Source organism: Papio anubis, chromosome 10 (assembly GCF_008728515.1).
Source record: "Papio anubis isolate 15944 chromosome 10, Panubis1.0, whole genome shotgun sequence".
NCBI lineage: Eukaryota > Metazoa > Chordata > Mammalia > Primates > Cercopithecidae > Papio > Papio anubis.
The window spans coordinates 99,741,141-99,756,044 of NC_044985.1; the positions used below are offsets into that span (position 1 = coordinate 99,741,141).

The 14,904-nt window shown below is 40.7% G+C and overlaps 1 protein-coding gene across 2 annotated transcripts in view; it reads right to left on the reverse strand.

The window, feature by feature from the left end:
- Positions 1-312: 312 nt before the first annotated feature.
- MREG (melanoregulin) overlaps positions 313-14,904 on the reverse strand; it is a 78,247-nt gene continuing 63,655 nt past the window's right edge. For both annotated transcript variants that reach the window (XM_003907922.5, XM_031651497.1), the window contains exons 3-5: positions 2,808-2,898; positions 1,339-1,502; positions 313-771 (exon numbers count right to left, since the gene is read on the reverse strand). In XM_003907922.5, the coding sequence (XP_003907971.1) occupies positions 637-771; positions 1,339-1,502; positions 2,808-2,898 (390 nt within the window). In that variant the 3' untranslated portion in view covers positions 313-636. The remainder of the gene's footprint in view (positions 772-1,338; positions 1,503-2,807; positions 2,899-14,904) is intronic.

The following is a 14,904-nucleotide window of genomic DNA, read 5'->3' on the forward strand; positions in this document are numbered from 1 at the left end:
CCACCCACCTTGACCTCCCAATGTGCTGGATTACAGGCGTGAGCCACCACGTCCAGCCACTCCTTGTCATGTCTGTCATCTGATACATCTATACTTCTGAATAATCAGAACTGATACTCAAAGCGATGCCCTGACACCTCCAAGGTTCTACAAGGTGACCAAATCAGAGAGGTCACATCATGTCTAGTATTATTTTGGGGTTAGCATACATTTTATAATAATTATTTTACAATTGGTAGTCTGTTTTGGGACTCAATGACAGCTCTCTCTATTAATCATATTATGAACTGAAATAGTCCACTCTGTCAGGATTCATGATCAGAGATTATGATAAAACCAAAACCAAAGCTGGGGCAATGGGGTCTTGGAATGGAACCACCCATTATGAACTATCCATCTGACCAACTCTGTAACTTTCTTCCTAAATGTGAGATCACCAAGGCGTTTCAGTGCACCCTGCACAATTCATGGGGCAGGGTCCTCAGATTAAAGACTTTACATTTATGTAGAATTCATTATCATTTTTCACTAAGCAAACTCTCTATTTGCTCACTCTCTTCTACATGTAATTGTCCAACTTTGGTTGACTGCTGAGTCCTCATGGAAGAATTCCCATTCTGTCCCTGAGCCTCTCCTTTAGGGACTTGGAAATGGAAGGTAGTGCAGTTCTTTCTGGCCATCTGCCAGGCATGGAACCCCAGGCTTCTTGGGGTAAGTTCGACGAGCAAGCTTAAAGAACTCTTCTGCAGCATCAAGTGCAATGAGACGGTCCTGCAAAAACAAACAACAAACCAAAAACCTGCTGGCAGGATAGGAACCAAGACATGTCAATAGGAAAAATCAATCTAACAACAACAAAACCCACCCTGGAAATGACAATGAGCAAGTAAGACGTTTATTAATTTTTTCCTAACAAATGTAGAGACACACCTTAATCCTTTACTTACATTATCCAAGAAATATTTCCCCACTCCTTAACGTCCTTTCAGATTATTTTTTAGTCTTATAGGTTATACAAACAATACTTCTCACGTCTCTTTGACCTACAGATGGTTCAGAAAACAGACTACACAGTAGAATCCACTGAAAAAATACAAACTCTTGAGCTGGAACCCAAGCCTCAGTAGGTCTATGTGTGATACGGAAATTCGAACTTTTAAAGCTCTTTAGGTGATTCTGATGCTGCGGGCCACTGGGAATCAGAGTATATAATGCCAGCATCTGCCACCTCATATGTGATAGTGATGGTGGTGCTGGAATCAGTAGGATAGTGAATAGTTTTTAAAAGGCAAACAATTGAGGCAAAATTAGGGCAGATATAAAAAAGCATCCACTTACCACAACAAAGAGATATCTCTCTGAGAGCTCCCAACTTGTTGGGAAAATATTGGTTTCTTCAGCCAGTTTTAACAACATCTCTCGAGCTTTCCTTGTGTTTTTCGAATCACTGATGGTGCTGAGTTTAGTCACTGACAACAAAGAGTCAGCTTCCTTTTGAAAACCTAAGGTAGAAAAATGTACCACTCATGTATAGTAGTCCCAAGTTAACAAGGGTCCCGCAATACGGTCCCCACAGGAGATTACAAGCAGACCCATGTGGATTCTGTACAAGTATAAAGCATCCGAAAACTGAAGCCAAAGGCACCATTCCATGTGCTGCCTCCCAGATCTCTGTGATTGCCTGGATATTTAATTACAACTCTTTTGGTATTTTTTTTTCTCTTTGTTAACTTTTCCCTCAGAGCCTCAGATACTCATACACCAGCTGCTTGCCACCTTGTTTCTGGTTTGAAGCCCTCTTTCGTGTCCTCCCTACTGTTTTACCTTCTCCCCTGTCCCCAGAATTCCTACCTGCCTCCCAGCCTGCAAAGTGGTTCCCTCCAGGCTGTCCTTCTCCAAACCTAGATTTCCTTCCTCAGGGTAACATGATTAGCTGGTAAAAATCACTTACCCAAAAGTATAAAGAACTCAAAGACTTAAACCTACTTGGAGTAACTTACATTGTTTAAAAAAAAAAAAATGGCTATTAGCTCACAACAATACTGGATGTGCAAAGAGGGCAGAGGTCCCATCCCATCCCACTGCATGCCAACCAAAGCAACAGAGAAGGGGTCACATGGCACCCCACGCTTGAAAAGTGATGATGCCAAGATGTCATGTTCTCTTTCAAAGCAAAAGGATCAAGGACTTCAGAACTGATCAATTCACTTTTTAAACACTGAAGTAGGATTATTTTATAATGTGGGGGTCACATTTATTACATCACAATCCTGGGACAACTAAGAAAAATCATTATCATTAACCATTAGTGATGAGGGCACGTATCCAACCTAATGTCACAAGTATTTTTGCCAACCTTGACAAAGCTTTTCTTCCATACTTCTTCTGAAATTCTACACTGAGTTTTGCTGCCTGTCTTGCAAACAATATTTCTCCCAACCTGCTTCATCTTACAAAGCTATGACTAATTGGTCAACACCCACATCTAATTAAATTAATGTACAATGCCAAAAAAATAAAAATAAATGGTAGTGCCTATATGACTGCACTGGCCTGTGTACCCTATACTAGGGACAGATGGCGTAACACATGGCAGAGTGTATCCAGAAGACATGGACTGGTGACAACAGAAACATCAGGCATTTATGCTTGAGGATATAAGAGCAAGATTGGGAAAATAATTAGTACACAGTAGCCTTAATCAGTCAATTATTGACATTCCTTTTATAAAAACTATGGTGGAGAAATTGAAGAATAATGATCACAACTAGTTATTTTTACCATTTCACAATCTCTTTCAGACTTACCTAAATCTTCTAAGATGCGCTTCCATCTGTTTCTTACTTCCCTTCGAACCTGCCGCAGGGTATGGATATCATAGTTGAGTTTCTGCCACTCCTGTAGGAAAATAAAAGTTTAGTTTTGTTTATACCCCTTGGCTTAAACCTCTATCTCATTCCCAAACCTTATGTTGCTTAAACACATGGCTCTTCTCTTTTATTAATCTTCAAAGCATGCCTAAAAGAAGAGAAGGAGACGGATGAGATAAAGTTGATAGGAATAGTATCAGCTTCCACTGCTGGAGAATCTGCTCTGCACCAGGTGATATGGCACCTTGCATAAACTATCTTACTGAAACTCTTCACATTACATAGTCTCTCAACTTAGTGATCTCACTTGTAAAGTGGAGTTAACAATGATAAATATTCCATTTAAGAATGTTATAAAGACTGATGGCATACAGAAAGCACAATATCTGCACACAGTGAGCACCTAATAAAATCTATATATTATTAAAGCCATTTTATAGATGCAGTAACTGAGGCCCAAAGAGTTTCATTGGCTAATCCAATGTCATCAGCTAATAGGTATCAGAATAGATATTTGAACCCAAGTCTGGCTCCAAAGTTCATAAGAAACTGACACACACAAAAATCTATGTCTCCTTTTGTAGTCAGAATAAAGTAGACCTGAAAATCCCAAGTTTCTTGATTCCTGGGCAATGTTTCCTTCACTATATCTCAGCAACATTCTTTTTTACTTATATTCCTTTGATAGCATGAATCTGTCACAAATTCAACTTTATCAACTGATTAAAGTTCTTTATCAGTCCTATGTATAGGATGCCATCATGTTGTTCCAATATAGAACTTGAATCTTTTAGGAGCATTAGGATCTTTATTGAGATAAGTGTGCCTTTAAAATGTCAAAGAAATTTGTTTTTAACGAGCCTTGTCACTACGGAGCAGTCATTTTATAGAGTATACCTTTTACTGTTTCTTAGCAAAGACATTAACCACACAGCTATCCTAATGCACAGACCAAAAGAACATCATTCTAAATGCTCAATTTAGGACTCAAGTTATATGATATTTTGACTCCTCTAACTGAAAATGTTTCAATGATGCCATTATTTCTCTACTAAGTTCTATTCAAGGCTTGCCTTGTTGATTGCTAATCAACTCATGACTGGTTAAGAAAACCCAATTTAGCTGCCATTTCCAAATGTTTATAGATATCACTTTGAAAAAAAAAAAAGGTAGCAAAACAAACTGTGTTTTGTTATGACTGCATTTTAGATCTTGAATCTGCGGATGTGCCATCAGCAGGCCATGGGCTTTCAGCTATTTTCTAGAAGTCAGGAAGTGGCAAATTTGAACACTTTCACCCAGTCCTCTTGTATTTTACCAAAGGCATGTTGAATGTGCATGTGCACGTGTGCATGGTGATTGGGGTCAGAGACAAAGTCTGTGACCTTGGAAGAGGGCAAAGTTAACTAAGTCATATAAGAAATATGCAACCCTGGCCATATCTTTAGCATCATGTTAAAGCATACCTATCTCATCCCCCACAGACTATGTAAGTTGTAGGGGAAAAAACTCAAGTACTGCTGTCTTCATTGGATGGGCCTTATTATACTTACTTGGCCACTCAGTATAGCATATTGGAAAATACTGTGGGTGCTGAGCCTGAGTGTCTGGGTTTGAATCCCAGCTCTGTTATTTACTGACAGCCTGACTTCAGAGAAGTTCTTAACCTCACTGTTCCTCAGTTGCTTCATCTGCAATATGGGGATAATAAAACTACCTACCTCATTGGCTTATTGTGAGGATCAGATGAGTTAATGCAAGCCCTTAAAATGGAGGTTGGTCCACATGCTCCTCCAAATCAGTGTAGCACAATTAAGAAACAATCCTAGGTCAGGCCCACTGGCTCACACCTTTAATCCCAGCACTTTGGGACACGGAGGTTAGCAGATCACTTGAGGTCAGGAGTTCCATACTAGCCTGGCAAACATGGCAAAACCCTGTCTTTACTAAAAATAATAATAATAATAATAATAATAATAATACAAAAATTAGCTGGAGGTGGTGGCGCACACCTGTAATCCTAGCTACTCAGGAGGCCGAGGCAGGAGAATCGCTTCAACTCAGGAGGCAGAGGTTGCAGTGAGCCGAGATCACACCACTGCACTTCAGCCTGGGCGAGAGTGAGACTCTGTCTTAAAAAAAAAAAAAAAAAAAAATCAGAGGGCCAGGTGTGGTGACTCACACCTATAATTCCAGCACTTTGGGAGGCTGAGGCGGACGGATCACTTGAGGTCAGGAGTTCAAGACCAGCCTGGTCAACATGGTGAAACCCCGCCTCTACTAAAAATACAAAAAATTTGCCGGGCGTGGTGGTGTGTGCCTGTGGTCCCAGCTACTCGGGAGGCTGAGGCAGGAGAATTGCTTGAACCTGGGAGGCAGAGGTTGCAGTGAGCTGAGATCGTGCCACTGCACTCCAGCCTGGAAAACAGAGCAAAACTGTCTCAAAAAAAATAAATAAATAAATAAATAAATTCCTCCAGGACTCAGAATTATTTCTACTATGAGCATGGAGGACTTGATACATTACATTATGCAGTATGCAGTTTGTGAGGACCTCCAGAAGAAAAATTTATCTGCTCTAAGTATCAGATGGTTTTATCTTTCCTAAAAATTATTTCATCTTTCTGGATGCTGTAAATTTTATAACTGATCTGTTTCCATTTGTGCCTGAAAATTTCAAGTCCTTTCATGAAAAATATATATATATAGGATTTCACAAGCATTTTTGAATTACTTCAATTTCTGGCTACTTTTTATGTCTTTATTCATATTTTCCTCTTCCTTTCCTGTCTTATTCTAGTTTATCTTATCTCACTATACTTTCATGTAAGTTGCCTTACCTCCTTTTAGATAAAAAGATGGCAGTAAAATAAACGAAATATTAGGAGGAGTTACACTATGCTTATTCTCAATGAAAATGACCCTGCTTTCTGGAATTCATGAAAAGTGACCAGATTCTTAATCACACTTGATTAGAGACCCACTCAATCCACGGATGAGTTGCCTCATATGTTCACACAACTTTAACTTGTGAAACGAACCACTAGGTGGCTTCGCCAACTTGCAATTAGAGGTCTCTATCAATTTTTCTTTTAGCTCCATAGGCTGATGTCTTAGGCCTTGTAGGCCTTGTTCTAAGTGCAGCCAAATCTCCGTTTTTCAGAGACCCATTCATCATTGGATCATCCAGGCTTTGGACTTCTAAAACATCCTTCCCTTCTTGCTGTCCACCTATTAGTCATTTTGCTATTCCTAAATATCCACAATGAATGTTACATGAATTCATTCAGTTTCAGTGCCTGTTATTCTGATAAAACATTTTAGGGGGAAGCAACACATAACTAGTAATCAATATGAGATTAAAGATCTGCTAAGGATGAATCCATAGTTGATGTATCTTTGGATCCCACCTTCCCCTACCATGGTTTGGGGACAGTTTGCACATGACAGGTGCTTGTTAAAATTAGTGGAATGAAAATATGGATGTCATACTTCCATATTATTACTGTCTTCTTTTGACAGAATAGTCATGAATAATCATACATGAAAGTATCTGGAAATTTTATGCAAAATTTAAACCTCTAAAACAACTAGCATTGGTAGGGTTTTAACTAAGAATAGGCACTTGATTAAATAATTGGTAAGAGGAGAATCTGGATTCCTCTTAAACATGTGACTCCAAAGAATTGGATCTTGATATGGTTTGGCTCTATGTCCCCACCCAAATCTCATGTTGAATTGTAATCCCCATGTGTTGAAGGAGGGGCCTGGTGGGAAGTGACTGGACCATGGAGATGGTTTCTAATGGTTTAGCACCATCCCCTTGGTGCTGTCTGTCTCGTGATAGAGTTTTCACAAGATATGGTTGTTTGAAAGCGTGTAGCACTTCCCACTTCTCTCTCTCTCTCTCTCTCCTGCCACCGTGTGAAGAAGGTGCTTGCTTCCCCTTCACCCTTCTGCCATGAGTGTAAGTTTCCTGAGGCCTCCCAGCCATGCTTCCTGTATAGCCTGTGGAACTGTGAGTCAGTTAAACCTCTTTTCTTCATAAATTACCCAGTCTCAGGTCGTTCTTTATAGCAGTGTGAGAACAAGCTAATACAGATCGAAATGTAGCAAATGAAAAATAGTGATGTAAAAAATTTTATCCAGTTACGTCGCTCCACAACTAAAGAAACTAACTCCCCTACTCCCTGGCATTAGAGCAAGTCTTCTGATGTCCCTTTCCAATTTTTAAATAGTAATGATTTATTTTTTTAAGTTTGAAACAAGTAATTTGAAAATAACAGTTAAAGGTCAATTACATATTCTTCCCAAGTGACTTCAATGCAATTCTACCAGACATCAAAAGCTAAAGTCTTATTTTCTAAAATAATATTATTTGTTTCTCCTTAATTTCTGAAATAATATATTCTGGTCAATGTGATGCCGTGGCCCTGAACTTTAACAATGGGTAAATTAGCAAAGGTGTAGCAAAAGAAAACATACTGAGCTAATTTCATAAGATACCTGAGAACAAGTCAAACTGAAAAACATAATTGAAAATCAATAACTGAAGATGTTTATAGCTGAATTCTTGGGGGTTTTTTCCTCATCAGTTGTTGGCCAAATCAGATTAGGGTTGCTAGATAAGAAGGTTGAGGCAACAAGATGAAAGGCAGAAAAAACTCAATGTCCTGCCACCATCAATGGCTAATTCTCCTCCAGCTTTCAATCCCCAGGAGCTGACCTTGACCTTGAGTCCTGATTTAAGCTCCTCAGATCACTTTCTCATGCATAAAACTAAAACAACATTTGATTCTTTGACCAGCATCTTCCCATTTCCCCCACCCTTTATTCCCTGGCAATGACTGTTCTATGTTTCTATGGGTTTGATTTTTTAGGTTCCACATATAAGTGAGATCATGCAGTAATTGTCTTTCGGCGCTTGGCTTATTTCACATAGCACAATGACATCTAGGTCCATCCATGTTGTCACAAGTGGCAGGATTTCCTTCTTTGTTAAGGCTGAATAGTATTCCATTGCAATATATTTAATAAATTACCTTTATCCATTCATTCATCCAGAAACACTTAAGTTGTTTCCATACCTTGGCTATTGTGAATCATGCTGCAATGAACATGGGGATACAGATATACATCCCCATGGTGTATATATGGTGACTATAGTTAATAATACTATATTGTTTACTTGGAATTCAAGATGATTTTAAGTGTCCTTACTGCATGCACACACGTGGGCACACACACTGATGGTAGTTATGAGTGGTAATGGATATGTTAATTAATTTGACTGTGGCAATCACCACACAATGTATATGCATATCAAAGCATCATGTTGTATATCTTGAATATATATAATTTTCACTTGTCAATTAAATATTTTAAAACACAACATTTGATTCTCATCTATATTATTGATTGTAGATAAATGGGATAGTTTAAAAGTACTTTTTATTTCTTATAAAAAGGTGACTTACACACTTAAAGAAATATACTCTAACAATAACATATACATTTTAAATCACCTTAAACTCTTAGGAATATCTTCAAAAGAGATCAATTCATTTTTAATTATAAAAATAATATAATCACATAGAAATAAAATAACAAAGAGAACAGAAAGATACAAAATGAAAACTAAAGGTTTTCATTTTTCATTTAATCCTCTTCTTCCAGTCTAATTCCTCAGAGAGAGCTACTGTTCAACATTTCTTCTTCTTCTTTTTCTGATAGCTACTTCCATAACTCCAAGAATAGGCTTATACTTCCAATTTTCTCATGTGTTAACTTTAAACTTCCTTGTACTCCCTCTATGAACAAAGAGTAACTTAGCTTTTCCTCTGTGCACATGTGCACTCTCTCTCTTTCTCTCTCTTCCTCTCTCTCTCTCTCCCCCCATCTCATTGCACGGGAGGCTGGAAAAGTGAGGAAGCAGATTATCAATAGCACTTTGGACAATCACAATTCATCACCTAAGGTTGGCATCTTGCTGCCCCAAACAAAAACTGGGTTCTGATGGCAAGGAAGAAATAAAGGGCATGAACACCAGGGCAGCTAATATGTTTGCCACAAGTAATATGATGTTTTCTTTTTTTTTTTCTTTTTTTTTTTTTTTTTTTTTGAGACGGAGTTTGGCTCTGTCGCCCAGGCTGGAGTGCGGTGGCCGGATCTCAGCTCACTGCAAGCTCCGCCTCCCGGGTTTACGCCATTCTCCTGCCTCAGCCTCCCGAGTAGCTGGGACTACAGGCGCTGCCACCTCGCCCGGCTAGTTTTTTGTATTTTTTAGTAGAGACGGGGTTTCACCGTGTTAGCCAGGATGGCCTCGATCTCCTGACCTCGTGATCCGCCCGCCTCGGCCTCCCAAAGTGCTGGGATTACAGGCTTGAGCCACCGCGCCCGGCGTAATATGATGTTTTCTTTGCCAACATCTGTTATCCCCTTCTCCCATCAATCTATTAAGTACACCCAGACTTTCCCTTGCAGAACAGTTATAGTCTTAGCTATCAGAGCAGACACTGATTGGCTTATGCCAATAAACTCATTTGGCTGAATCATCCAAGGAGTGTTTTAAAATAGCCATGGATGGGATTCACTTCCCAGACCAATGACATCAGAATCCCTTGAAGGGATTCCAGGTTTGCAATCCAATGACCTAAGCCAACTGGCATAACCTATTGGTTCAGGGATGGGCACATAACCCAACTCAAGCCAAAAGAGAGGCAGTGAAATCCATGAAGCTTCTGGAGCAATCAGGAATGGTGTTTTCTCTCTCCTGCATAATGTGATATGAAGCTGCAAAATCAGGAAATGCTCTCATCACTTTGATTAGCCTGAGAAGAGCCAGATTAAACAAGAAGTAACACTCAGAGAACAAAGTTGAAACAATCACAGAGATATAGAGCCTATGGATATTCTGAGCCTCTGGGTCAATTCTCGTCTGAAGTCAGACCTACTTCAGGAACTCTCTGTTATCTTAGCCAATCCATTTGGGTTTAGACAACTGGAGTTCTTTTTCTGGCCCTTGCATTGGAAAGATTCATGTTGCAAAGCCCACTCATTGAGTATATAAAGGACAATATAGATACCACACAAAATGTTAGTTTCATATTTTCCCACCCTCGCCCTCAGGAAAAATTTTCAGTGCATGGATTTATCTAGCTGGGAATAGATAGGGCTTACAGAGGATGCAGTGTTAATGGCTCTGCCTAGATCCCCATCTTTCTGTCCCAAAAGTGTCTTAGGCAATGACACAGATATAACAGCAGCCCTTGTCTGTAGCCAGGGCTTACTTTATGGTACCTCCCCTGAATTCTGTCCAGCAGAGCAAAGCCTCTAACTCTCATGAGATGTTGCTATAACAAAGGAAAGAGGTGGCTTATATCTAATTGGCTAATTTCTTCCGAAGATTCAAGCAAGAAGGGTCTAACTATGATTGACTTAACCATTCAACTCTCGTATGAAGACAGGTTGAATCCTTCTGGCTGGATGTAATGACCAGTTCAAAGTTCACGTTTGATTAAAAACTTGGAGCTAAAATCTATTCACCATCTGAAGACCAACCATTAAGATGACTTTGTCTTTTGTCTTTCTTGGATGGTGAAAAACCATCTTCAGAGGAAGATGTTCAAACTCAGGCTAAAATGATCCTTATTGTATTTGATCCGTGCGCACGCACACACACACACACACAGAGAGAGAGAGAGAGAGAACAACTGAAAGAGTATCACTCAAAATGTTATAGATGACACTCTGGTGAAGTTAGGTAATTTGTCCCATGCCCAACTGCAAACAGCAGCTAAGCCAGAACTCATATCTAAATGCATCGAATTCCAAAGCCCACAGACCCTATAAAAAAGAAAAAAACAGAAAAGAATGACTATTGTTGTTTCCTCAAGTCCTGCTTCTTTTTTCTTATGCATTCAATTGTTTTATTTTATTTTTTTAGAGAAGGAGTTTCACTCTTGTTGCCCAGGCTGGGGTGCAATGGCACGATCTCAGCTCACTGTAACCTCTGCCTCCTGGGTTCAAGCAATTCTCCTGCCTCAGCCTCCCAAGTAGCTGGGATTACAGGCATGCACCACAGTGCCCAGCTAATTTTGTATTTTTAGTAGAGATAAGGTTTCGCCATGTTAGTCAGGCTGGTCTCCAACTCCTGACCTCAGGTGATCCACCCACCTTGGCCTCCCCAAGTGCTGGGATTACAGGCGTGAGCCACCTCGCCTGGCCACATTCATTATTTGTTAAGGTAATACATTTATATGATTCAAAAAGTACTAAAGGCTCTGTCCCCCAGTCACTAGTATTCTCTCTAGAGGTAATTAATGTTACCAATTTTAGCAGCATTTTCCCCATAAATAGTAGCATATTATACCTTGCACTTTTCACTTTATAATATGTTTTAGCAATCAGTCTTTATGAAAATGTAAGATTTGGGCTCTTTCTTTGACTTTTTTACCATTTGGTATAGACAGAAAAATATTTTCTTACATGTGTCTTAAAACTTGAACATTCCTTAAGATTTTTTGCTTCCTAGTCATTCTTTCCAGTATCACCGTTGAAAAGCATTAAGCTTCCACATGGATTCATGCACTATATACAACCCTTCGGGAATTTTCATTTCAACTCAAACCACACACTAAAAGAATATGCCACATGGCTGGGATGCTGACAATACTGCTTTACAAAAATTAAATACATCTAAATCACAGACTAAAAATTAGAGTTGTTAAATACTTTTACTTGAAAGTGGCAACTTCTTGGTAAAATGAATTCTTTGAATATGATGACTGTTGTCGCTTTCCTTCCAGTTTTCACCCATTGACATCATCTTATGCTGCTTCTACTTAAAATGAAGAGGGATCATCTAAAAGATAGAAAAACTGTATTGACTGCTTCTCCAGTTTAGTCTTCTCTCGTTTTGTAGGTAGTGGGAAATATCAGATAAGGTGGAGAAAGACATATAATACACGGTGGGGATCTGGATTGCCACCAGCATCTAAGAAATCCTCTCATGTTTGCCTTTCACAGAGAAATGTGAAACAGATGATGCAGACTAGGGTAGTTCTGCCACTACTAAAGAGTACACAGAACTGTTGATGTCAGTCTGGAGAAAGGTCTCCAGTAATGCACCGTGGGGCTCAATTTTGGAGCTGTTTTTTATCAGTGACTCGATGAAGTCAAAGATCACAAAAGTAGAAAGGATTACTACTAGTACATGGAATTATAATGTCAAACGTATAACAAATAAAGCCTGTGAGGCACAATCTAAAGACCAAAATTTATTAGGAATAAATAAAAATACACTCTATTTTTAGGTTGAAAAAAATCAACACAGCCAAAGCAGCAGAACTGGCTACACAGCAGTTCATGTGAAAGAAAGGCTGAGGGCTTGGATAAACCAAACATTATAATCTATCCAAAATGTGGCATTCATGAGGATTAATGAGTTTAAGAGATTAGAGTGGTCCCTAGGAAATAGTAAATACTCTGCAAATATTACATCTATCTATCTATCTATCTATCTATCTATCTATCTACCTTCCTACCTACCTACCTATCTAATCTATCAATCATCTATCTGCCCTTTTTTGCAGATGCCTTTAAATCCTTTTTGGATTTTGTCAGGCGATACAGGAAATAACATGCTATATTGAAATAGCCTGTAGAAATTAAATTTCTAGTAATTAAAAATTTTATAGTACATTTCATTTCTTTTGGTGTTGCTCGTTGTTGTTTTTGGGATAGTGTCTCACTCTGTTGCCTAGGCTGGAGTGCAGTGGCATGATTGTGGTTTACTGCAGCCTTGACCTCCCAAGCTCAAGCAATCCTCCTGCCTCAGGCTCCCTAGTTGTTGGTACTACAGGTGTGTACCACCACACCCAGCTAATTTTGTTTATTTTTTGTAGAGATGAGGTCTCACTATGTTACCCAGGCTAGTCTCAAACTCCTGGGCTCAAGTGATCCTCCCGCCTTGGCCTCCCAAATTGTTGGGATTACAGGCGTGAGTCACCATACATGGACTAAAAATCATATAGTGTGTTTCTATATAAAGTCTAAAAATTATACTTCAGTGTTCCAGTTGGGGAGCACTATATTACCCTATGAGACGGATACCCTTATAATCCATCTTAAGATGAGGAAACGGAGACTGAAGTAACTTCCCCAAGCGCACACAGCAGGTAAGTGAAAAGCTGGGATATGAAACCCAAACAGTCTGGTTGTGCCACCGACACATTGAGCCACCGTCCACCCTGCCTCTTCAAACAGGACGGGAGAGGGTGGGCAAGGGAGGAAGGAAAGAAAAGAAGTAGAAAAAATAGAGAAAAAACAACTGATTTGAGAAAAGATCAACCTGAAGCCTCGCCTCTTCAGCTACGCCTGAGGAGGAACTAGGAAAACACGACTGAAATCTGGGGAGAAACAGAACTTTTCTAGAGGCAGAGATTCCCCGCATCCAGCAAAGGATGCTGCCAAACCCAGGGACGATCTTTTTCTGAAGGGTGGATTCACGGGACACAGCGCCCTGGTGCTTCCTCTGAGGACCTCGGCGCTCCTCTTCCTCCTCAGAGCCAGTGGCAGGACCCTCCAGCCCCTCCTACTTTTCCCGTCCCTCCCTCCCCCACACCCTCCTCTCCACTTTGTCTCCACTTCATCTCTCAAGGAGTTTGATGAAGGCAAATCATTCCCCTCAAGAGGAAGAAAGAGAGGAAGCCGGCAGGAGCCGCAGAGGTCTGAGATTCTAAGGACGGAGGAGAGAAGGTAAATATTTGGGACTGAGCTGTGATTGTCTGCAGCAGGGAGGGCTGTGAGACTCCCTGATACTTTTCTGAAACGAGGTTTCAGGCTTCCAGACTGAGAAACCCCCAGGAAGACTTACCTAAGGTACTTCCTCTGCTCTTCCCACTTCCTTCCCCCAGTTCTTATCTCAAAAGGAAGCCTCTCCTTGGAAAATTCCCTGGACAGCATGCACCCTTCTTCCCCCAGGCCTGTGAGATTACAGCGTTACAAGAACTCCTGATTCAGAACCCAGCCAAGTCCTCTTCAGAGTTCGCGCAGCAAGCCAGTTTCACTCACTCACATGATGGGCCTCTTCCTCCCAGAGTTAATCAGCTGCACATTTTAACAAACATCCAAATGCTTGACGGCATTTGCCAAACCCAAGAGAAAAAGGATTCTGCAAGAAACAAGCTCACTTTTCTTCATAGGACAGCTGGCTGCACTGATGCAAGCAGCCACAGCCCCCTGCCCTTAACGAACTCCTTGACCTCCTCAAGCTCCATCCAGTCCATTCTCCATCCCTCCCTTCACTGCCAAATGGCTTAGACTGGGAGCCTCCGTTGCTCTTCTCACTTCCTCCTACCCGCTGATCACTAGCCCCCAGCAATCTGCCTTCTTCAGGCCTGCTCTCTATGGAAAAGGCTAAGGTATTAATACTTCTCCCCATCCCACTAGTGACCTGATTTAGGGGAGTGTTATAGTCCTTTCCAAAGACCCTCACCGCCTCTAAAGTATTTAATCCTGATGGCCATACCCTTCTTAACATGCCTTTCTAGGTTTCTATGGGAAAGGGGAAAGGAGATGAGCATTTATTAAGTGCCCACTGAGCGCCATGGGTAGTAAGTCCTCCACCACCCTGTGAGGTGGGTATTATTATCCCTATTTTGGGGAGGAAAGCGACAGTAGCTTGCCTAGAGTCTAAGTCAGGAGGAGCTCTGGGATTCGGGATCTGCTGCCTCTAAAGCACATCCTCCAGCTGATCCCCCTCACTCTCAGCTCTCTTCCTTCTGCTGGTTCCTCTTCCTTCATCTCTTCCTTTGCAGTCCTTTCCTAAGGCTCTGTCTTAGGTCTTCTTCTCACCTCTCTCTCCCTAGATAATTTCCCCTAATGCCTCAATTTCTGTTGTTATTACTTCTCTCTAGTGACACCTAAGTCTCTTACTTTAGTCCTCACCCCAGGCCTCGGCTCCAGGTCTCAGTTTCCACCTTTCTGCTGGATGTGTCCAAGTGGATGGGCTGCTGACATGTGCGTGAGCCCA